At 40.4% G+C, this 26,835-nt stretch overlaps 1 protein-coding gene across 1 annotated transcript in view; it reads right to left on the reverse strand.

Moving 5' to 3' along the window:
• LOC134567961 (putative ferric-chelate reductase 1) overlaps nt 1–4,814 on the reverse strand; it is a 69,634-nt gene extending 64,820 nt beyond the window's left edge. Inside the window, exons 1-2 of the mRNA XM_063426139.1 lie at nt 4,673–4,814; nt 1,403–1,604 (exon numbers count right to left, since the gene is read on the reverse strand). Of these exons, the coding sequence (XP_063282209.1) occupies nt 1,403–1,598 (196 nt within the window). The 5' untranslated portion in view covers nt 1,599–1,604; nt 4,673–4,814. The remainder of the gene's footprint in view (nt 1–1,402; nt 1,605–4,672) is intronic.
• Between the last annotated feature and the right edge of the window lie 22,021 nt (nt 4,815–26,835).

Below are 26,835 nucleotides of genomic sequence, written 5' to 3' on the forward strand. Positions count from 1 at the left end.
TGGTGACATTTTCTCCATGCCACATATTGAAAACTCAGATGCAAAAAGGTTGAGCTTAGTAAAAAATATATGTGGATTTGTGCTTTGAACACTCTCTTGGGTGATGTCTCTTACCAATTAGCCACATACTGTAAAACAGATTCCAGCTGTTACCTTCCAAGAGGTTGCTTTCTATAATCTCTGTGCACAAGTATAGTTTATCTGGGATTAAATCACGACAATCCAAGTTAACTCCTGCTTTGACGCAGAGGAAAACATATTACTCTTTGTGTTTCCCAGTGTAAAAGCTTTAAGCATTAAAATTATTTCCCAACCTATAAAAACAGTATGCGTAACCAGAATATTTATTAACATATTCCCCTAAAAATGTCCCCATAAATACACTCTTATCATAAACCTTAACACAACCATCTGACCTAACTTTTTGTAAACATATCCATTACCAAATATAGCAGTGGTAGGTAACCTTCAACACTCCAGATGCCGAGGACTACATTTCACCAGATGCTTTACCAGTAATTTGGCTATAAGAACATTTTGGCTGATGACGTCCACAACATTTGGACTGCTGAAGGTTGTCTACCCATGCACTATAGGTTGGTAGAGATGGATAAACAAGACAGTTCTCACATGCAACTTTCAATATATCGCAACTATACTAAATCTAGTTGGACCATCTCAATTTGTGACCACTATCCCATAATATTTTTTTTTCCTTTTTTAAAAAGTTGGGATGGCCACCTTGATTGAGTGTCTTGAAATGCACACATTTTGTCATTGACACAGTTCCATAACAGCCTACTATACACAAGTAATCATCTTATTGATTTTACTACATTCCCTGGCTAATAATAGTACCTAACACTGGTCCCTCAAAGCTAAACTTTGCTCGTTGCAAGAAGACAACAGCCTGGTATTAGGCACACAAATCAAAGAATTGTGTTCTTTTTGGGTGTAAAAAGTTTTATGAAAGCAGATTGTGAAAATACTATAGCTGGAAAAAGGCACCGACCGGTATCAAAACCTTCCCAGATATATTTTAATGGCTCATAACCTAATTTGAAATTATTGCTGGCGATCATGAACTACCTATCTAATCACCAATTATGAAAAAACTATAAATTACCAAAAGGTATAGGTATGTTTTGTGAAAGTTTTACATATTTATATGTTTTATATTTATCACAAGTGAAAATGCACTCATTTTGTGCATTACAGGGTTGTATTCTCTATTTGTTCTATTCTTTCTACGTCCTGTTGGTTATATAAATGTAAAAAGCCCTTTTGGGGAATACCTGTTAATATTTTTCACAGGTCAACAGCTTCAACAAATGGTACAATATATAGATAATCAGATCTAAAGGTAGTTAGGGATAATCATTTATGTATAGTTTATATATACCTGTAATTACATCTCCAGGATTAAATGTATTTTTAGACACAGAGATATAGTAAGGAGCTGCACTGGTCTGTGGAACGTTGTTGCCATGTACTGGAAGCATTGTATAACAGGAGTCAGATATTTGTCCATTCGGATAACCAAATACAAACACAAAGCATGCCGAAAGGGAAGCAAGAAATAAGAGGGGAACATCCATGTTTACCTAGAGATAGACACACAGATAAAAAAGACAAATGGTAATTTATTGAACATAGTTACACACAATGATTTTTTACGAAGGGTTTGTTGCGGTGTTTGTAGAAATTTGTGTTTGTCGAAACCTAAAGTAATCAACATGGGACTATTTCCATGCTACAAAATGTCACGGTTATTGACATGTAATTAGTAACTGCCATAGCGTTTTACCTCTCTTAAAGAGATTAACAGGAGAAGAGAAACACACCAGGTTTACATGGTGAACAGTAAATATTACGAACACTCGCTATCTCACGCAACTTTAAACCCGTTTTCCCTTAATGTAAAGTGAAAAAAGTTAGCAACTGCAAGCTCTTAATACATCCTATGGAAAAAAAAATTATATATATTTATTTATCAGTGCAATCGAGCACCGGGTCATTCATTATGTGAGTAGGAGTGCAAGGTTATCTATATATAGATAGTAGATAAATATATACACACACATATACACACACACACACACACACACATATATATATACATACATACATATACACACACACACACAACCTTTTATTGTGGCCTGGCAGAGTTGCATTCCCAATTAATTGAACAATTTGTCTTTTTGTTCAGTTTGCAAAATAAATAATAATAAGTGGTGGTAAATATTAGCCACGATCATCTACTAGTTTTTGATATTAATGCTTAAAGGGCTTATTTTTTCAGACAAGTATGGAAAAAAGAGCGAAGTTCAAGTCTTGCGTGAAGCGAGATTTGCCCATCAGAAAACTTGGATTGTTGATTTCTGAGTTAATGGAGCTGAAGGATAAATTTGTAGGAGTTTTTGTGTGATTTTATTAATCTGCATTGGATTGTTTCACATTTTAGTGGCAGAAGAAAGAAGATCATCAAGTAAATTAAAATTAATATTTATTTTCCCCTCCATCTTATTCAATATTTAAATATTATTGTAAGAGTGGGTTAGAGTGACAGCTTTTTTTTTTTTTTTTTCCTCCCGGTGAATGATTATTCTTAAAAAAAAATGAAAAAAATAAAAGTAAGGAGCCTTTAAGATCTTTCAAATGCATCTTTGTCCCATAGTTATATTACTATTTTGTTACATGTTGTGAATTTGATATGTAATAATCTTAAAAAACAAAAAAATAAACAATTTCAAAAGAAATAAAAATGGGGTATATATATATATATATATATATATTTTTTTTTTTTTTAAGAGATGATAAACTGCATGTTTTACACCAAATAAAGCGGGAAACTGATCAAATAAAATAAAAAAAATTGCGAGATAGTTGATGTTATTTAATGTGGTTGTTTATGTTTTGTATTTATGATTTTGTCATTTGTGCAACTAAGATGATCGCCTTATTTTTTTATGTTTAAATGTTTGTATGCTGTTAAAACTAAAAGATTGAAAATTACAAAACAATCTTTCCTAATTTGTCTGGTATGGACTACACTTTGCATTTCACTCAAATTCCCAAATTTTAAAGTCCATTTAATTTTGCAGGTAGATTTCTCCAAATAGTTTTTCCATGTACTTGTATCACAAATGTAAGCCTGAAGATTACTGGAAAGTCCTCCGAATTGTAACGTTAAGTAATGGAATTTAATGTATTGAGTAAATTCAGCATTCTAGCAAAACGATTGTGAATGGATTTGGAAATTGAATCTTACAAATTATTTTCAAGTGATATTTGACAAATTTTCAAAAGAACAAAAGGGAAACAGAAAATGAAAAGGGTGTTGAAAGGGGAAAGTGTCCATCCATAAATGTATAATCAAACAATACAATTAGAGGACTATATAAGTCATAAATATGCATGGAGTAATTTGTAAAAAGTGTAATAATACTTCAATTACATACTTATTTACCGGTTTAAAATTATAAGTCACTTCTAGGTCTAACAAAAATCTGAATAGGAGAAATAAAGTTAAATAAGCAATAACATAAAAAAAAAAAAGCAGACATATTGACATTCAAATTGAATATTAGAAGTGTTCTACATATACATAAAAAGATATATTATTATTATTATTTTATTATTTATATAGCGCCATCAGATTCCGTAGCGCTGTACAATGAGATACTAGTAAGTGCAAAACAAATCTACATGCATACTAATTTGTGCACACACACACACACATACTAATACACACACACATATACATATACATATATATTATATTCTGGCTATTTTGAGCAAGCAATATATTTATATATTTTAAATGTGCATTTTTATGTGCTACTTATAGTAGCACAATGCAATTTGCTATAATGGTTTTGGGCAGTTAAGGCACACAAACCATTCATTTTTTATAATTCTCTTTCCAGTTGTGGCATTGTGCTTGTCTCTTAAATGTCAAACTATGTAATTTCTACTTTGTCATTAACAATAGAAGTATCTATTCTTTGTGGCACATACAATATATATATATATATATATATATATATATATATATATATATTTATTTATTTATTTTTTGATTATTCTTTTTTTAAAGATGAATATCTTTATTAGGTCAGAATTGATAACCCTTTGGCAATGGGTTAAAAATACAGACTGATAATAGAGATAAAACACACAGTGATGACAAACATTTTATTTTTATGAGAATAGTTCTATATCCATTTCATTATCACATTATGCCAAGATATTTCCTCTTACTGTAAGCCTTTTTTTTCCACTGGAGATCTTATGTTATGGTATCTCCATAAAATACAGTAAAATGTGACCAGTGCAACGTTTTAATCACCAAAACAAAGCATTTATTTACTAATCTAGTGAGTGGCAGAATTTAGATCAAAACTACAACGATGACGAGAAACTCCCCAACTCTGACCTAAATATTCCAATGTATAAACCAAATGTACTTTACCTTTTAATTTCTACCTAACCATTGATTCTGTTTGATATTCTGACCCAACCCAGGTGCTGTAATATACATGAGAAACAGCCCTGGATAAAACCCACCTTTTCATCTAAAAGAAGCACTTACCATGCTGCTTTTGCAGCTGGCAATATGCCTTAAGGTATCTACAGCGAGTTTCTCTTTAAGATTATAATAACACACCTGAGATAATGATGCAGTCCTGCCGGCTTGCTTCCTCTCCGCCCTCTTAAACACAGGAATGAGGAGCTGCTGTAATGGTACGGTAGACGTTGGAACAGGAATGGTTTTGAGGCAATACCATTTCTGGTTGGGAGGAGGTATCATTTACCTCACCTGCCTAGAGTGAAGGGCGTGTGTTATCAGAGGGAAGACCAAGTCACATCAAGGCTGCTATTGTCAGAATGCTTTTAGCAGAGCTAGTACTGTGCATGAAGCTGGGGGAAAGATGTAGGAATTTGTGAAATGCACTGGAGCTGGCTAACAAGATGCACAGAATTCTAATTAGAATTTCCATGCATTGCACAAAAAGTCTGTTGAGCTACAACTCACAGGACACACAGCCAGAATCTAACTCACTCCCAACAGGCTCCAAGTAGGGACACACATTAAACCAAATAATATGAGTGATAAGGGACTCATTCCGTGAGGATGGCAGCAGTAAGTTAATGTTGGAGTGTAATGGCTTTGTACTCCATGTGGCACCAGCAAAGGGCATTTGGGTGGGGGCTAAATTTTAATAATTGGATGGACATGTCACATGTCATGGCCAGCAGGTGGGACATGAGGGACTCTTACACATGAGGGGACATCTCAGTTTTACCACCTGAAGCTTCTGAGGTCTATTTTCAGATTCATTGCCCCCTCCGATCAAATCTCGGTGGTCAACGCCATCATCAGTAGCCGATTGGACTACTGCAATGCTCTGTACATTGGACTGCCTCACACACCACCAATGGTGGTGTGTGAGGACTATAATATCAATTTCTCACACCAGCCCCCCACCCAGGCACAGTGGGTTGGGTCTACAATATATATACATGGAGACATGCCAGAGTCACCCTTGCCCACATCCACACATGAGCATCAGATGGGCATTATGATTGTTATGAGAGTTTAGTACATGCCAATTGCCCTTCACCCTACCCTTGGTCACCATTTGATAGGGTATAAGTACAATTTAGCGTGTTACCCCCATGAATAGCCCCTACCTATCCCCTTCAACTTAATAATAGTGAGAGGGGGCCCAATAAATCTAAATGCCTGTAAAACGAATCTCTACGTAACCCGTAATTGTTCTCTCTTCTAATATCCTCTTTATTCAGTCAACAAAAAGTAAAAAAATTATAATAAACTGAGACAACTATAAAAATTACATGAACATGAAACTAATCAATTTTCACGAATGGAGGGCTACACACGGAGTTACAACACCAGGCACGAAATGCTTTTTGAAGGCCTTCTGGTGCAATTTTCAGTTTGAGCTCTTTGGCTAAGCATCATGGGAGTTTCAGTCAAGCAACAGATGATTTTTTTGGGACAGAGACAGCTGGTTTGGCCAAAGGCAAATACCTAAGTGTTGCACGGATAAAACAAATCCTGGCTAAGCATCATGGGAGATGCAGCTCTGCTACAAATGGGAGTTAGCATGCCAACTGTCCCAATTTTGGCAGAACAACACCGAGTCCTGTCCCACCAAATCCGATCACCATCTAAGTGCGGCATGCAGCTCAGGGCTTAAGTTGTTTTTGTGCCTATAGTGTCCCTTTAATGAAAACTGCAACAGTAGCACTCGATGTTCAAATTATGCATTGTGATTATGATTGTGATAACTCAGCAGCAACCTATGTTGACCCAATAGAAATGTGTCAATTTACATAATGTTGGTTTGCAAATTAGTCCAATTAAATAAGCAGTTACATGTATATATATATATATTTTTTTTTATTGTGCTCCAAAGTGCCTGTCTGCCTGTGTGCGAAAGTGTTAGAGGGACTTACAGGCTATTAGGTGACTTTTGGTCACCTAACTGACGCTGGACGTCCTCATGCTATGCATGGGGACGTCCAGTGTCACCCAAAACCTATGGGGATATTGACAACCTTGTATGTCTTTACGGCAGCACCACTGCTTGGATATGCATGTTCAGGGTGTGCCCCCAATTCCCATTTTTGTTCTCTGTAGATTTCAAATCCAAACCAGCTATTATCAGGAAGTTTTACTTTACTGAGAGGGTAGTGGATGCATGGAATAGCCTTCCAGCTGAAGTGGTAGAGGTTAACACAGTAAAGGAGTTTAAGCATGCGTGGGATAGGCATAAGGCTATCCTAACTATAAGATAAGGCCAGGGACTAATGAAAGTATTTAGAAAACTGGGCAGACTAGATGGGCCGAATGGTTCTTATCTGCCGTCACATTCTATGTTTCTATGTTTCTATGTTTCTATTGAGCTGAGCACCCCACCCATCCACTATGGTTGCCCCTTTGAAGGTGACCACAGGAAAGCTTAAATTGAGTAGTTTCTTGAAACAGTTTATACTGCAAGTAAGTATTGCAAGTGAGCATGTAAATCTCCAATCTTAAAATTAGTGTAGGACCAGGGCCGGCCTAAGGCCATTAGGCGCCCTGTGAAAAAAATCAGCGCCTAATGGCCTAAGGCCGGCCCTGGTCCTACACTAATCAAACAGCATTTGATTCATTGTTACCACTAAAATGAATTTGTGCACAAGTCTACTATGTACCACTTCCATTATTAACTGCTGATGTATACCTGGAGGAGACATAATATTGTAATAGCAATCGGTGCGTCTCAATTTCATATTTGATTTAAGTTATTCATTCAATTTCAGATGAGCTGATGTGCTGCATGGACAAATTTCAGTTCATTTGAAATGGAAAAATAATATTACAAACCGATTCGGATAAAGTATACTTTTTGTCTACCTGGTTATTACTGTCATCCTAGCCCAAAACTGCTAGTAGGACATGGATGTCCTCAGCATAAGGTAAGGCTGGCCACTGCACCTGGACATCACCCTTCAATTTTGTAAAAAAAAAAATTTAATGCTGCCTGAAAAATAGTGTAGACGCAAATCAAATTTGGTACACAGAAACAAGATGTTGTGGACTACATCTCCCATAATGCTCTTTCAGCTGGAATGCTAGCAAAGCATCAGAATAATCCACAACGTCTAGAGTGCCAAAGGTTGCCTATGTGTGCGAATAGTCCATGGCTCTTTCCCCTTCTCATTGTAAATGCACATCTTCACATTTGGAGGGGTGGTAGGGTTTAGAAGTCAGGTACAGACTTGCAGCAAGACCATTAACGTTTTATCTATTTATTTATTTTTAAATAATGAATGGTTGGCAAAGAATCAAATAATTCCTCACTGGAGGAGGAGAAAATGTCGGCGGTATATAGTACACATCCTAATCTGTTGATGTCAGTACAGGACTGCAGCAGATTTTTCCTGTATGTTCGTGTCAATTCAAATACTTTCCAGGGATGTAAAGGTGTGAATCTGCAGCAGATATGTGGGCAATGTAAACATTCCTTTGGCATACATATAGGCGGAGAAAATTGGCACAAAGACAATGTTTGAGATAGTGGATGGGAGAAGTGCATTGAGAAGAGAATCAATGATGTAATGATTCATCATGTGTTGAATGAACGTAGTGCTATGGTGACATGGATGTGAACACCTTTGTCTGGTATAAGAATTGCGTTAAAGAAGCAATTTATACATAGTACTGTGATATCTTGAAGCAATTTATACATAGTACTGTGATATCTTGAAGCAATTTATACATAGTACTGTGATATCAAAGACATTTTTCTAAATTGTGTTTTGTGGGTTTTTCATTGAATTTTATTTTGGTAACCTAGGATTCCCCATTTTTAAACTGGTGGCGGCAGCTTTTATACTAGAATATGCGTTGGGAGTATTTCAGAGGGTATTTATAAAATTATTTTGGGGTCTGGTCCAGACAAATAGTGATTTTGAACCCTTGAAATCACTGAAGCAAGTCACGTATACGAAGGGAGACAAGTAGACATTCACAAGCAAAAGGATATAGCGGGTTGAAATATAGCATATGGGACTGTGGGGTAAAATATGAAATTATGATGGAATGTGTGAACATGGGTATAATATGAGATGCTGGGGTTTAATATAGCATATGGAATTATGGGGTAAAGTGAAATGGTATTGCATATGATATCAAATTGTAAAATACAAAGTATGTAATATGAGACTACGGGGTTAAATATGAGTTGATAATGGTTTATGAGATGAAGGGACAAAATGTGAAATGATATGATAAAATCAAATGAGATAAAATTATATGAAATTACATTTGTCCATTTTTATTTCTCCAACCTCCTCTATTAATTTATCTCTTTCTCGCATTTTCCCCTCTTCCCTTATTCCTTTTTTTCTGCCACTTTGTTCTTATTCTGAAATCATTCTCTCACTCTCCTTGCTCTTGCTCTCCCTCTATCCCCTCTACCTCACTTGCTTCCCTCTCTCGATACCCCCCACCACTCCCACAAAACCCTCTCCTAAAATTCCTCACTTCCAGCACTCTCTTTATATCTCCCATTTCCATCCCTTTCCCCATTTCCCCCAACATATTTTCACCCCCTTCTTGTCCCTTGAATCACAGCTGAGTGACATAGGAGTGTGAGTCCAGGGAATGAGAATGTTCTGTTTCATGTTTGCTGCTAGGTTTTTCTCTAAAACTCCCTAAACTCCCTCATTAATTTCCCATAATACACATTTCAACATTGTGTTTACTCTTTTTCGCTTACTCTACTTAGCAAATCCTCAGCTACACCAAACATAAAATGGCATTTTAAGTATAAGAGGGATCAATCATCCCATGTTAAGACTTGTGCAATTCCAGGACGTGAACGATGCTGAATAAATAAACAGGTACTTGCAGTTGAAAAGCAATAAAGACAACAAACACAAAGAGGGCAATGATGTGATTGTGAGTGAATTCTCACCCCCAAATAAAATAATAATAAAAAATATATTGAAAAAGTACATTTTGGGTGTGCTACACCCCCAGAGTTTATGGCTAGACTTTGATACTGCTAGATCCCTTGTTTGTTTGAAAGAGTAAAATGCTTATGAGAATCTATGTGTCATTAACACCAAGATATAGATTTATTTTTGCACCTTTTACTTTGTAATGTATATTTATTGCAATAGTATCAGTTCATCTCCATTATTATGCTAATCACCTGGTCAAGGTACACTCAAAACTATGCCTTATAATTCTTGGGTTAAGCTATATACCTGACTCCCTGATACAAATGCTACTTATTTTAATCAATGTCAAGGCATCACTATTGCCATTGAGAGGCACATGCACTTTGGGCCACTTGATGAACAAGTGTATTCAGGGACCCAGTCGTGCGCTGTGGCGCTTTAATAGTGCATCCAGGCCCCTGTAATATTGCAGTACTAGGAGAAAATGAGAGCCTTTCACTTCTTGCCAGCTATTAAAGACTGAGCTAGAGTTAGAGGAAGAGGAAGACTGGGAGAGCAAACCCCTAACTCCCTTCCAATGGCGCAAGCATGCAGAAGCCACCCTGCACCCAAAAGGTACGAAACTGGAGGAAACTTTTTACTTGTATGTGTGTCTTTGTATGTCTCTGTATATTTGTATCTCTATGTATGTAGTGTTTGTAAAAAGGACAAAAAGGAAGACCTATGGAGAGAAGAGGATACTCCTCATCCCTACACTAGGTCAACCAAAGAAGGAAACCCCATCCTTAATGTAATGCTAAAACGTAACCTTTAATAATAATTAGATAAAATGATGCAAATACAAGAAAATAAAAATAAAAATGGAAATAAGGAGCGAAGACACAATCACTGTGGATGTGGACGGCAGATATATATCATATGCTGCCCACTAAAACCACCTAGTGATAAAGGTATAGATATAGCATGAGAACTAGTAACTAGATAGGGAAGGTAATTATAATGTGCCTACATGGGTCAAGAAACCTACTAAAGGCACCCTCCACATTCCTTTGATATATATCTGCCGTCCACATCTACAGTGATTGTGTCTCCACTCCTTATTTCCATTTTTATTTTTATTTTATTTTCTTGTATTTGCATAATTTTATCTAATTATTATTAAAGGTTAAGTCTTAATCGTAGGTCTTCTGAGAGCTCTTTTGTGCGAGGCATCATTTACATCAGGCAATGCTTCTTGTGAAAAGCAAACCCAGAACTGGTGTGTGTTTTTTATAGGGCAGGGCAGCTGTAACCAACAGCTCCAATCTCATCCCATTGATTGGACTCCAGTTGGATGACATCTCACTCCAATTAGCTCTTGGAGATGTCATTAGTCTAGGGGTTCACATACTTTTTCCACCTGCACTGTGAATGTTTACATGGTGTGTTCAATAAAAACATGGCAACATTTAATTCTTTGTGTGTTATTAGTTTAAGCAGACTGTGATTGTCTATTGTTGTGACTTAGATGATGATCAGATCACAATTTATAACCAATTTGTGCAAAAATCCATATCATTCCAAAGGGTTCACATACTTTTTCTTGCAACTGTATGTCATTTTTTGTATATGTATATTTGTATGTATCTTTGTTTGTCAGTGTCTGCATCTGTATGTCTGTGCAACTGTTTGTGTCTTATTGTATTTGTATGTCTGCACATCTGTATGTGTGTATCTGCATCTCAGTGTATGTATCTGTATGTTTGTATCTGTGTGTGTCATTGTATTTGTGTGTCTTTGCATATGTACATGTGTATCTGTGTGTGTGTTAGTGTCTGTGCATCTGCATGTGTGTCAGTGTGATAAAGTCTGTTCAAGGAGAAATGCATTAAGTGTACTTTGGTATTGGACCTGATCTCGTGCTGCTGTATCCTGAGCTACATTTCCTTAGTGGGGATAATACCACCTAAGCCAATACCCATCGCTATAAGTACAATTTGGATAATCGGCACCATAATATATCCTTGGGTGTGGATCATTCCGCCCAGGCGTGTAAGTCGGAGCCATGGCCCCCCCTACATCATGCTGTGCCCCCCTTTAGTCCCCCCAAATGCCAGAAACTAGCTGTCCATGTGTTTAGATTCTATTCCCTCGGGCTGTTACAGTCTGTGACAGCCCGAGGGAATGCAGGACAGTGCAGCTCAGCTGGAGGCTGGGGGCTGTCTGTGGCCGGAGAGAGCACAGACAGGTTCCCCAGCACAGGCCCCGCCCCAAAACGAAGCCCCGCCTCCTGCACATAAGCCCCGAGCCCCACATTCATTATGTGCCTCGGGCTGTAACAGTCTGTGACAGCCCGAGGGAATGCAGGACAGTGCTATATATATGTGCACAGAGGGCCCCCTGCTACCTGTACAACGAAGAGGGGGCCCAGCAGCACACTCTGTCCTCCTTTCCAGCTGCTCTCTGTCTAACTTTCCTGCACCCTGCAGCCGCCAGAGTGTTGCCACGGGTTACTATGGCAACGCTCCGCACAGCACGCAGGCCTGTTTTGTAAGAGTTAGTCAGAGAGGAGCTTGCAAGGAAGACAATGTGTGCTGCTAGGCCCCCTCTTCAATGTACCGTCTCTGGCTCCCTCCACCATGCCACTGGATCAACAGGAAATGCGATCTCCCCCTCCCTGGCACAGTAAGAACCAGGGAGGGGGGAATAAAATTGAAATATACACAAATAAATAAATATAAAATACTCCCCTCCCCCTATTTTACACACATACTGAATCCTTACAAGCACACTCTGCACTACACACACACACTACATTCACTAAACACACTCTGCACTACACACACACTACATTCACTAAACACACTCTGCACTACACACACACACACACACACACTAGATTCACTAAACACACTCTGCACTACATTCACTAAACAAACTCTGCACTACACATACACTACATTCACTAAACACACTCTGCACTCACTACAAACACTACATTTACTTAACACACTCTGCACTACACAAACACACTACATTCACTAAACACACTCTGCACTACACACACTACATTCACTAAACACACTCTGCACTACACACACACACACTACATTCACTATACACATTTTGTTTTACACGTGCACACACTACATTCACTATACACATTTTGCACTACACACACACTACATTCACTAAACACACTCTGCACTACACACACACTACATTCACTAAACACACTTTGCACTACACACACTACATTCACTAAACACAATTTGCACTACACACACACACTACATTCACTATACACACGTTTCACTCACTACACACTACATTTACTAAACACGCACGGCACTACACACACACACACACACTACATTCACTAAACACACTTTGCACTCACTACAAACACACTACATTCACTACAAACACACTACATTCACTATACACACTACATCCACTACAAAAACACACACCTACATTCACTACACACACACTCTGCATCTAATGCATGCATACACACATTACATACATTACACAAAACGTACAATCTGCATCCACTATACACACTGCATCCATGACACACATACTGCATCCACTATACACACTGCATCCATGACACACATACCGCATCCACTATACACATTTTACATCCACTATACACACTGCATCCATGACACACATTCTACATCCACTATACACACACACACACACTTCATCCTTGTGGGCGGACTCGGGGCTGGCCCCGGGGGCCCAGATCTTGAGCTGTGTCAGGGGCCCTAAAATTTCTGATGGAAGCCCTGCTCAGCAGTCTATGTGTGTGTGTATGGACTCAGCAGTCTGTGGGTTTATTAACGCAGCAGTGTTTGTATGTGTGTGTGTATGGACTCAGCAGTGTGTATGTGTGTGTGTGGACTCAGCAGTCTATGTGTGTGTATGAACTCAGCAGTCTGTGTGTGTGTATGGACTCCGCAGTCTGTATGTGTGTATGGATTCAGCAGTCTGCGTGTGTGTATGGACTCAGCAGTCTGCGTGTGTGTATGGACTCAGCAGTCTGTGTGTGTATATGGACTCAGCAGTCTGTGTGTGTATGGACTCAGCAGTCTGTATGTGTGTGTGTGTGTGTGTGTGTGTGCGTATGGATTCAGCAGTCTGCATGTGTGTATGGACTCAGCAGTCTGTGTGTGTATATGGACTCAGCAGTCTGTGTGTGTCTGTGTGTGTGTGTATGGACTCAGCAGTCTGTATGTCTGTATGTGTGTGTGTGTGTGTGTGTATGGACTCAGCAGTCTGTGTGTACGTGTATAAATCAGCCTGTGTGCCTTCAGCAACACCTGTGTGCAGAAATCTGTGTGTGTGTGTGTGTGTGTATTCAGTGTACTGTGTGTATGTACTCAGCAGTCTATCAATAATTAAAATTTTTATTCCTGTGAGTTGTTGTGTAGGAAGGGTCCCAGTGCACTGCTTTGCCCGGGGACCCTTAACGCTGTTAAGATGGTACTGCTTGTGTGTGTCAGTGAGCTTCTATTTAGTGAGCATGTGTGTGTCAGTGAGCTTGTCTTTAGTGAGCTTGTGTGTGTCCCTGAACTTCTTTGTAGTGAGCCTTGTGTTTATACAAGTGAGTTTGTCTGTAGTAAGCTTGTGTGTGAGTCAGAGAGTTTTGTCTGTCAGTAAGCCTATTTGCGCATGTCAGTGAGCTTGTGTGCTTACTGTACAATATATACATATTGACTTGTAGAAATGGCATACATTTTTTTCCAGGCCTGCTTTGGATTCTCAGTTTGGCTCTGCCAGCGAGTGCGCTTTACAGCTGAATCATCTGTGTGAGCTGCCGCACACTTTAGCCCTGTTACACACGTCTGGGAGCTGCTGTTGACAGGTACTAGTAGTCTAGAGATTGGGACATGGGGTATATGCTCAGCTATCTGTATAATACTATAGTGCTGTTCTCTGTATAATACAGATCTGTGTGTGTATAATATCCCGGGATAGTCAGTGTTCCTGTATAGTGCTGCTCTCTGTCTTGGGATATTATACACAAACAGACCTGTATTATACAGAGAGCAGCACTATACAGGGGGCACTGACTGTCCTGGGATATTATACACACAGCCATGCATTATACAGAGAGCAGCACTATACAGGGAGCACTGACTGTCCCAATTTATTATACACACAACCCTGTATCATACAGAGAGCAGCACTATACAGGGAGCACTGACTGTCCCAATTTATTATACACACAATCCTGTATTATACAGAGAGCACTGACTGCCCAGGGATATTATACACAGACAGTAATTGATAGCTGTGCTGCAAAATGTCCTTGGAATTTTTTTTCAAATGTTGGCAACTATGGCACTGTATCAAAGGAAATGTTTGTTTTTTTAATAATCCCTGGTGGAAAATAATGGATCCTCCACCAGGGATTAAAAAAACAACAACATTGTGTCGGGGGCGGGGCTTAACATGTGGCAGGGGCGGGGTCAAGCTGCGGCGAGGGCAGGGTTAAATGTGCCCCCCTACTTTTGTCCCTGGCCCACCCTGTGCCCCCCCTAAAAATGAATCCTAGAGACACCACTGCTCCCACACTACCTGGGCAGAATACTCTCCCCGGCTGTTCCCACCTCCTATAACCTCTGATCCAGTACCAGCACTTTATTTAGTCTAGGAAAAAAGGGGAGAAAAGGCTGCGCCAAGAGATACAATAAAATAAGTCCCAATAAAAATATAAAAAGGATATATATAAATATATATAAAAGTCAATATAAAAAGGAGGATAAATGTCTATGTTGCGCTGGTGTTCTCTCTTCTTATGATGCTTTGGATCCTCCCGTGATATGTAAAATATAAAAGGGAAAAGGACCAATGGTGCAGATTGTGGGGTACGTGGAAAATGAAGAATAAAGATGTAATAAACTCACATTTGTATGAGCTATAACCAGCTCAGGTGGAATGGGCGTTCTGCAGTATAATCCCTGCTAGTAGGATATCAGGAAATTCTGATCCACTGGTGCTGTCCAATTCTCAGGAGAAGGGAGAAAAATATATAACAGATAGTGCTCTCTGAAGATAAGATGTGGTATATACAAAACAAAATAAATATACTCACAGTATACAGTGCAGATGACACTGCACTTGAGATATGGCGTGGGTGGTATAATCCCCACCTTAGGATATATAAAATGCCAGGAAAGGATAATATAAAATTGGAGTGATAAAAATATATATAATAAAAATATGAATGGCACAGAGATAAAGCCAAACGTAATTTATTATTAAAAGTATACAATAAAATCCATTAACGCGTTTCACCTCAAGGGTTTTATCAAAATGGAATAAATTTTAAAACTTTATTTAGTCTACCTTAATACAAAAAGAAAGCAGCTCAGTCCTTCTTCTCCTACAGAGCACCGCAATTATGGAACGATTTCCCACACACTTTCAAATTTTCCCTAAGCCTATAATCCATTAAGAGATCCCTCTTTACATATCTCAAAACAGAATGCACCTGTCATGGTTGATTATATATTTATTACCTGTTATATGTTAAATTTTGTATATATTGTGTATTAATATTGTTTTTGTATTTTATTGTACCCTATTGTATTGATGCAATGTTTTGTGGACCCAGGACATACTTGAAAACGAGAGAAGTATCAATGTATCCTTCCTGGTAAAATATTTTATAAATAAATCAATCAATAAAATTACTAGGCAGCTAAAACAACCCAAACCAGTCTCTTCTTTCTGGTAAAAAGTTCAGTTTGGTATGGAAATGAAGGAGCATCGCCTTGTAGATAGTCTCAAATCCAGGTCATGGTCCATCGATATGTGGAGAGAAAAGAACAAAGAGAAAACAATATAGTGTAGTATCTTCTGACAGTTGGTGAAATAAGTATCAAAACACACTTACAATTTTTAGGAGCTATAAATCAGCTCCAGCTGGTAGCACCTGGGCGGTACAATCCCCGCCTATTGATGTGGTGGTCCTGTAGGGACTTGGCAGATGCTGTATCTGGATCTGATCACAGTAAATATTGTGTGTATCTCCAAACTTGAAAGCAGTGATTCACCGTTGTAGATTTATATGCAAAAAATAAAACCGCGAATAGTGCTCACTGGTATGAAATCAAACTTAAAAATAAATAAAATAAGGGGTGTGGGGCCTGGCTACCCGCCTAGTGAGTCGCATGTGAGAGGAGCTCCAGAGAAATTGAGTGGTTTTCAAACCCTAAATCGAAATATTTCACGATTATCAAGCTATACCCAACTCTACTTACCTGGAGAACACCCTGTTGCTCCTTGCCTGCAGTTTACTGACTCACTCTGAATGCTTTTTACATTATATATGTTGTTTACTGTTTTTGACTATGTATGCGTTCACTACAATGTCGGTCTGTTTATTTGTGTGCCTTAATAAAATAGAGAATTACAAAATAAATAAAAAAAAGAAAAAAATAAGAGGTACTCACAAAAGGGGAGCAAAAACATTTTTTTTTTTGCTCCATCCCAATAGCATAGGTGGTATAATCCCCACAAATCCCCACACTAACGTTTTTTTGGAACTCTTTGAAAAACCCTTTAACTTGGGAAACACTTTGAAAAAGCCTATAACTTGATAAAATGTTGTGTATGTTAATATTTGTATTTATAGTAAAAGATTTAATCTATTTTTAACACCATTTTGGACCCTCCTGGAAGTTTTTTAAGAAGATTTTACCAAGAGGACAATTCCAGCTATATCCTTGGTGAGGTTTATACTACCTATGCGATTGGGATTGAGCTCCCCTTTTGTGAGTACCTCTTATTTTATTTATTTATTTTTTATGAGTTACCCTTTGTGCTCTTGTTGCCTGCCTCTGAGCCATTATCTACCATGTTCCAGTCTAAGCAGACCCTCCACACCTAGCCGGGAGATAAGTTCAGGTCCTTCATCTGATCATGAGACCTATGACCCTTCCTCCCCCATAGAGCCCAGGAAGAATACCCCTATTGCCCTTACGTTGCTATGGCATTTCAGCATTCCCTGTCTGATACCATCCTATCTGCCATGGGGAATATGTCAACCTCTCTCTCACAGTCCATTGCCCAGGCATTGGTGCAGACTCAACCTGCTCCTATTAGGGACCTGTCCCCTCCATCTGAAGTGGACCCTTAAGGGAATCGGCCCAGGTCCAGTAAAGCTATGGGCAAAAAGGCCCATAAAATCATGCCACTTGCTGGCGTCTTCCTCCAGAACCTCTGTGATTGATACCAACTCTGAATCAGAATTCGGGTCTCAAGAGAAGGCTTTTATGGAGTCTGCTTCGGAGTCTGATGACAGCTCTCCTGCTGCTGAGTAAATGGCCAAGTCCCCTAGCCCTTCCCTCTCTCAGACTCCCAAAGCGACTCTAAACCCGGGTCACATTCAGACACTATTCTGGATCCCTTGGAAGATCCGCTATTTGACCCGTATGAACAGCATCACCCCAGGTCAGCAGAGTGCATTACTGTTGATGATGTGACTTTATATTTGCAGTTGAGGCTACACGGAATAAACTGTGAGCTGAATTCCCTCGCCCGTTGCTGCTGGGCCGTGTCTGTGAGACACCTGGGGATAATCCTAAAATGGTCCAGTTCCTGACCAAACTGGGGTGGAACCCCCTTGAGGGCCTTGAATTGGCTTTGTAGGCTTGCCAAGACAAGCACCTGGATATATTTGGCCCTCTGACCAAATTATTTGAGATGGCCAAAGTGTCTCTTTGTGAAGGCTGCTCCATGGACCCCCATCTCATGGTTGGGTCCAATGAGCCATTTGCCATGCTGGCAACGTTAACATCTCCCTCTCCATAGACAGACGTAAGGCCATATTATTTTAAATCGAGCCTAAACTCGCTAATCTGGCTCTTACCGAGATGGGTAAGGACACTGATGGACTACTCTTCGGAGCCTTGTCTATCAAAGACCTAGGCAGATATGTAGGTGCCTTCACTGCCGTCTATGCGCAGGATTTTTACCAAGAAGGTCTCCACCAGGGCCAGTGGCTACAGGGGTGGCCCCTTTGGCCCTGTCTCCTTCTTAGGCTCACTCAGACAGAGTCGAGGCCCTCCTTCGCCTCCCAGAGGGGCGCATACCAGGATGCCAGGACTCCGTCCCTCTTCTTCCCACAGAGGGGTCATCCCTGTTGTTCCAGAGACTACAGAGGATCCTCCTTATCTAGACAACCATTTGGTGAGTCACCATTTATTTTACCCTTTTTATCAGTTACCTGTGGGGGGAAGCCTCACCCATTTTTCTCAAATTTGGTTCACTGTTACATTGGACGTCTGGGTCCTCCAGACAGTCCGAGGGTACTGCATAGAATTTGTAATGACCCCTGTGCAGTTGTGTCCTACTGATCCTATTGCATTCTCCAGGTCCAACCTGCGCATGGTCAACGCAGAACTGGAGGAATTACTCCTCAAAGGGGCGATAGAACCTGCATGTCCGACCCCTCATGCATACGTGAGCAACATATTTTTGGTTTGGAAAAATGGTGGATAGATGCAGCCTGTGATCAACCTCCATGCCTTGAATGCCCTGGTGTGCTATACAGGCACTTCAAAATGGAAGGGATTCCCTTTGTCCATGATTTATTCCTCACCAGAGATTGGATGCTGAAGCTGAACCTCAAAGATGCCTACCTCACGGTTCCCATCGCCACAGACTCAAGGGACTTCCTGCTATTCCTTTGGCGGAGAGAGAGGTGGCATTTTACTTGCCTTCCCTTCCGCCTCTCATCTGTGCCTTGGTGCTTCACCAAGCTGTTACAACCTGTTATGGCCCTGCTGCGGGCTCGCGGCGTCCGACTGATAGTGTACCTGGATGACATCCTCATACTATCCCAGGACCCGGACACCCTTTAGCTCCATCTACGGTGGGCTGTGGACCTTCTCTCTCAGATGGGGTTTCTGGGAATCTTGATGAACTTGATCGACAAAACCTTGAATCTACCTACCTCCAAAGTTCGCTCCATCAAGAGGGAGATCCGTCGGACCCTGTCTCACCATAGGATTTCCCTGAGACAATTGGCTCGTGTGATTGGCCTCCTGGTCACGTCGGTCCAGGTGATATACCTCTGACCCCTGCACTACCGTGCCCTTCAGCGCCTCAATATTTTCCACTTGCACAGGGGCCTATCATACGGAGATTGCATCTCCCTGGATGCAGAGACAAGAGACAGGCTCTACTGGTGGATCTTCAATCTGCAGATGAAGGTGTCCATAGAATCGGATTCGAGTCTTGATGGCTGAGGAGCCCGTTGCGGCCCAGTCTCCACGGGTGATCGCTGGTCTCCTGATAAATCCTGTTTGTACATTAACTGCCTGGAACTGCTGGTGGGCTCGTTCAACCTTCTGAGCTTTTCAGACAGTTATCCAACTCTGCATGGACAACATATCGGCTCTCCAGTACATCAATCACCTGGGCGGGACCCATTCAGCGGTCTTCGCTATGTTTGCACAAAATTTTGGTGATTTCTGTTTGGCCAGGAATAGTATATTGCAGGCAAAATACATTACCGGCCTATCCAACATCACAGCCGAATGGAATTCCCATTTTCTTATCGGACCCCAGCGATGGCCGATTCGACTCCTCTCTCTTTCTCTCCTTTCTCCAGCTGTGGGGTCCACTCCGTCTGGACTTGTTCAAATCCCGACTTAACTGGTAATTGCCCCTGTTCTTCAGTTGACGACTGGACCCCGAGTCGATGGCTGTGGATGCCTTCCTCCAGGACTGGAGCGGACATCTCCGTTGTGCTTTCCTTCTGTTCCCCATGCTGCCCAGGTTCGTCGTCAGCGAGTGACAATTGTTCTTGTTGCACCATTTTGGCCAGGTCAGCCATGGTTCCCTCAGGTCCTGGAGTTGGCTATTGATGTCCCCAGACTGCTCTCACCCGACCAGAAGCTCCTTCTGGACCCAGACGGTCGTCCTCATCCCCTGGTGACCGAGGGTCGGCTTCCCATCTTGGCGTGGCTGATTTCCAGGGACTATGGGATATCACGGGACTTTTGGATTGAGTTAGACCTTTTATGGCAGATTCATGGGATCTGGGCTGGCTGGTACGTGGCTCGAGACGTGGATCCCATTTCAGCCCCTGTGATGGAGATACTTCAGTTTCTCTTGTCTATGTTTGATTCAGGTCGGGCGTATCGCAATGCTCAACTTGTACAGATCTGACATTTCCTCCACCCACATGGGCTTCGATGGCTTTCCAGCAGGCAATCATCCCCTGATTTGCTGCCTCCTCCGAGGAGCCCGTCTCTCTCGATCTCCCCGTGCCAAGTATATCTGCACTTGGGACGTGTCTTGCGACCTCACGTTGTTAGAGTCCTGGCCTCCAAATGCGTATATCTCGATTCGGGTAGTTGTCGGCTAAACTGGTTACTTTGTTTTGCATTGTGTCTTGCAAACTGGTTTCCGACAGCGTGGTGCTTGATATTTCTCGACGGACGAAGTCCTCCTGTCAGTCGGTGGTTTACCCAGCCTTTCCAGATCGACCGCACTTATGCCCGGCTTCCTACCTTTGGGAATACAAACGCAGAATTGCCTCATACCGGCCTCCTGGGCTTTTTTTCATTTGTTCCTCCCATTGCGACACCACTTTCATCCTGTCTCTTGCCCCACTTTGGCCCGATGGGTCAAATGGATATATCCCGTTTCGGTGTCCACTCTGTTCGCAGGGCTTCCATGTCGAAGGTAGTATCCCTTGGAGGTCCACCTTTCGCAAGTTTTATTTCAAGCCTATATCCTATGTTTTCTCGCCTGTGGTGGCGCAGCTTTGAACTTGCACAATATGAGCCTCCATGTCTTGAAATAAAATTACATTATTTTGCTATTTTATGATGAAAAGTCATGATTTAATGAAAGACAAGGAGGCAAGTATTGTCCCACCCAGTCGGCTGTAGCTGTCTAGTTGACTTTTTTATACTTCATTACAGTAACTTTTCTTCCCTTTCTTAGGTGGCTATATCCTTCATCAGGTTTCTACCATATAGTTTACCGTTGTCATTTCTCTTGATGCATTATGGTTGGCTTTTTGTATTGCACTGTCATGCTCCCTTGATTTTACGGGTTGTAATCCCTGTCTACTTTATGTTATACTATAAGTATACTCCGTGTTGTCTAACCGAGGCTACACCCTGTCTTTTATGTTGTCAAGCTTGATGTTCCCTACGCTTGAGCTGTTGGTTCTCGCTCGCCTCACCGCGTTCTTCCTTATGGTTTGGACTGCCGCTTGTCTCATTGTTGGAGATATTTATTTGCCTCAGTTCTGATTCATGGATACTACTGGTCAGATGCTAATCTGTTACTCTTGGACTGTTGATTCACCAAAGAAAGAGGAAGTTGAAGGATGTGATCCTGGATTATAGGGATGGCTGCTCATGAGGGGGTGGAGTTTGGGAGGTAACATGTTATCATCCTCTTTTCTTATTGGTTTCTCTTTGCTGCTGTATGTTAAGTAAAGAAGGAGATATGCACAATACTCACCTCCGTGTTTTTCATAAAATCATCTTTTCGTCATAAATTAGCAAAATCATGTATCTATGGTAACACTTTTAAAAACAATTTTTTTACTGTTTCTTCAATACTTATTAACATTTGGGGACTAGAAGTGATTAAAAAGACACCTCATCCCAGAAAAAGGAAATTTAAATCCCAGATTCTGTTGTCCACAAACGTTGTTCTTTCAACCAGTCCCTATTTCCAAGTAAAACATCTCTGAGAAATGAATAGTTTCAAAATTGTTATGCAATTTCAAAATAGATGCCAACACACAACAAACACAACAAAAGATGTCAAATTATAATTACAGCTTAACCCCTTAAAGACGGAGCCAAATGTACAAGTTGTGATCAAAACAAAACGTAAACAAACCACAGAATTTGTCTCTATGTCTGTTCAACTATAATGTACCTCTTTCATACTAAGTGCACCCACACTTATTATATATCGGTTTGTTCAGGGGAAACAGGGCTTTCATTTCATATCAAACATTCATATATAGAACTCCATTTTATATGAATATAATCTAAAAAAGTTTGAAAAATTAAGAAATGTTGATATTTTTCAATTTCTGCATGTCAATTTAACTGTTAATGTCACAATACTGTTTGGTTTTACTGCAATAAAACATACATATTTGTATTCAGAAATGTCTCATGAGTAAAACAGTAACCCCCATGTATAGGTTTTATGGTGTTTTGGAAAGCTACAGGGTCAAATATACGTCTTGTCTATTTATTTTTTTACATAGAAATTTCACAGATTGGTTTGCTGGGCCTAGGTTGCCTTTGAGACCGTATGGAAGCCAAGAAATGAAAATTACCCCTTAATGGCATACCATTTGAAAAAGTAGACATCCCAAGGTATTCAAAATGGGGCATGGCCAATCTTTTGTAGTAGCCACTTGGGCACAAATGCTAGCCAAAGTTAGTGTTAGTTTTTTTTTTTTTTTTCACATAAAAACTGTACTTTTACTGATAATATTAACATCAGTATATAGTTTACTGCCCTGAAACACTCCCAGTTCTGTTCAGTGATGTCTCACGAGTGGCACGGTACCCCCTATGTATAGGTTTTATGCGTTTTTTGAACGTTACAGGGTCATATATACGGCTTATCCATTTATGCTTTTTCACAATGGAATTTTTCTGATTAGTTTGCTGTGTCTAGGCTGCCTTTGAGACCGTATTGCAGCCAAGAAATGAAAATTACCCCTTAATGGCATACCATTTGAAAAAGTAGACATCCCAGGGTATTCAAAATTGTGTATGGCCAGTCTTTTGTAGTAGCCACTTGGGCACAAATGCTAGCCAAAGTTAGTGTTCCGTGTTTTTTTTTTGCGTTTTTCACATAAAAACTGTACTTTTACTGATAATATTAACATCAGTATATAGTTTACTGCCCTGAAACACTCCCAGTTCTGTTCAGTGATGTCTCACGAGCGCCACGGTACCCCCCATGTATAGGTTTTATGGGGTTTTCAAAAGTTACAGGGTCATATATAAGGCTTATCCATTTATGCTTTTTCACAATGGAATTTTTCTGATTAGTTTGCTGTGTCTAGGCTGCCTTTGAGACCGTATTGCAGCCAAGAAATGAAAATTACCCCTTAATGGCATACCATTTGAAAAAGTAGACATCCCAGGGTATTCAAAATTGTGTATGGCCAGTCTTTTGTAGTAGCCATTTGGGCACAAATGCTAGCCAAAGTTAGTGTTCTGTGTTTTTTTTTTTGCGTTTTTCACATAAAAACTGTACTTTTACTGAGAATATTATTGTCAGTATATAGTTTACTGCCCTGAAACACTTCTAGTTCTGTTCAGTTATGTCTCACAAGCACCATGGTACCCCCCATGTATAGGTTTTATGGGGTTTTGGAAAGTTACAGGGTCAAATATACGCTTGTCCAATTTTGGTTTTACACATTGAAAATTGGCAAAGCGATTTTCTGGGCCTATCTTGCCTTTGAGAGAGCATGGCAGCCTGGGTAATAACATTACAATAACTATTATGGCATACCATTTTCAAAAGTAGGCAACCCAGAGTATTTCAAATGGTGCATTTTATGATTTTTGATCTAACCACTTTATCAGAAATGAAGGCCCCACATAGCGGTAATAGTTTTATTTGTGCTTTTTTCCACACATGAACTCACTTTTCACAGGACATTTCTTATTCCTGGTATGAGTTATTGCAACAAAGCCTCACAATTTTTTTTTAACATTGTCTCCTGAATATAACAGTACCCCCATGTACCGGATTTTCTGTTTTTTGGGGGAAGTCACAGGGACAAATATATTAGATGTCCATTTCAAAGTTGGAAATTTGACAAGGTGATTTCCTGGGCCTATTTCGCCTTTGAGAGAGCATGGCAGCCTGGGTAATAACAAGTCCACTATTATGGCATACCACTTTCAAAAGTAGACAACCCAAAGTATTTCAAATGGTGCATTTTATGATGTTTGATCTAACCACTTTATCAGAAATGAAGGCCCCACATAGCGGTAATAGTTTTATTTGTGCTTTTTTCCACACATGAACTCACATTTCACAGGACATTTCTTATTCCTGGTATGAGTTATTGCAACAAAGCCTCACAATTTTTTTTTAACATTGTCTCCTGAATATAACGGTACCCCCATGTACCGGATTTTCTGTTTTTTGGGGGAAGTCACAGGGACAAATATATTAGATGTCCATTTCAAAGTTGGAAATTTGACAAGGTGATTTCCTGGGCCTATTTTGCCTTTGAGAGAGCATGGCAGCCTGGGTAATAACATTTCCACTATTATGGCATACCATTTTCAAAAGTAGGCAACCCAGAGTACAACAAATGGCAGACCTTGAGATGTTTGGTCTAGCCCATGTAGCAATTTCTACTTTTATTTTTGTCTTTTTAATCACATAAATTGCATTTTTACTAGAAATGTCATAATCCTGGTATTAGTTAGTGCACTTAAACCTCAGTATTTTGATTTAACACTGTCTTCTGAATATAACGATACCTACAAGTACAATGTTTCCAGGTTTTTAGTATATCACAGGAATAGTACAGTACCCCCACATACACTTTGATCTGAAGGCAGAGAGAGGCAGATAGATCTTTGACTCAGATACTGTAGCATTAACCCTGTGATTAGTTGTTTGCTTTTTTTTTTGAGAAGGCACATTTCAAGTACTACAAATGTAGTATTTTGAGTTGTTTGGTGTAGCCACTTTAGAATGGCTAGCATAAACAGGGACAGGCCAAGGTCAGGGGAATCCAGAAATCAGAGTAGTCGGTAAAACAAGCCAATGGGTCGGTACAGGCAGCAAACGAAGCATAGTCAGGACAAGCCGAGGTCAGGGAATCCAGGGAAATCAAGCAAACAAACTGCCAAAGTACCATACAGAGTGATTTAGTAGTTCAGCTCTGTATGGTAGACTTTGAAACAGTCTGTTACGCAGAGGGCGGGTAGGGATGGACAGGAGGGGCAATAATAACTGGAGTCCTTTCGGACTCCTCTTTTCCAGCAAACACGGCATCTTCATTGGGGTGACCTTTTACAGGATGTCGGGGGGATTTGGGAAGGGAAATGTTTGCTGAAAAGTCGTTGGACATCTTCTGATTCCAAAGGAGGGTTAGGATTTGGGGTCTGGGCAAATATAATTTGAGACAAAATTTGGACCATAAACTCTAGAAATGGGCATGGTCTACCTATGGCTTCCTTTTTATAAAGCACATAGGCATTGAAAATTGCAATCTGGGTTATGTAGACTGCAATTTTCTTGTACCAGGTCCTACTCTTCCGGTTCACCAGATAGGGCTGTATGCACTGATCAGCCAAGTCTACTCCCCCCATAAACTTGCTGTAATCCACAATGCACTTCGGCTTCTCCAGCTGCTGAGTTCCACCTCTCACAGACACTGGCACTGAAGTTTCGTCGTGCATTGTAGACAACATGTACACATCTTTCCTATCGGTGAAGCGAAGGGCAAGCAACTCATCCTGGCGGAGCGCTGAAAGGGAGCCTCTACTGCGTCTACCTCTTGCCAGGGATTGGGGGAAACCTCTACGATTCTTACGCACTGTGTCTCAAAGCAAAATAGAGTTTTAAATAACTCTATGCTTGTGTAATAGTTGTCGACCCATAGCCTGTATCCCTTATTTAGCAAGGGAAGGATTAGGTCCCATACTATCTTGCCACATGTACCCACAGAATCAGGGCATCCTGGTGGTTCAAGATGGCTATCCTTCCCCTGATAAATACGAAACGCCCATGTATATCCAGATTTTGATTCACACAATTTATAACATTTTACACCGTATCGGGACCGTTTAGAAGGGATATACTGTTTAAAAAGTAATCTACCCTTAAATTTCATTAAGGACTCATCTATACAAATACTTTCTTCAGGGACATACTTTTGGGAGAATTTGTCTGACAGGAGTTCAATTAGGGGCCGAATTTTGTACAGCCTGTCAAACAATGGGTCGTTTCTTGGGGGGCACAGTGTGTTGTCGTTAAAGTGGAGGAAACGCAGCAGCTGCTCATAGCGATCCCTCTTCATAACCCCAGGGAAAAGAGGGGCTGCCAGGATGGGGTGCTTGTACCAGTAGGACCTGATACTCAGCTTTTTGACAATACCCATAACTAGAGTTAGGGCCCAAAATTTGCGCATTTCTGCGAGATCCGTGGGGTGCCACATATTACGCCGATTGTAATGTGACCCCGGATTCGCAGTCAGATATTGGTTGGCAAATAAATTGGTTTGCTCAACCAATAACTGAAATACGTCCTCTGACATAAACAAATCGAAATATTTGAGGGGCTCCCAAGCATCCACTATAACCGTGATGCCCGGGG

The sequence above is a fragment of the Pelobates fuscus genome, chromosome 7 (assembly GCF_036172605.1).
Source record: "Pelobates fuscus isolate aPelFus1 chromosome 7, aPelFus1.pri, whole genome shotgun sequence".
NCBI classification, from domain to species: domain Eukaryota; kingdom Metazoa; phylum Chordata; class Amphibia; order Anura; family Pelobatidae; genus Pelobates; species Pelobates fuscus.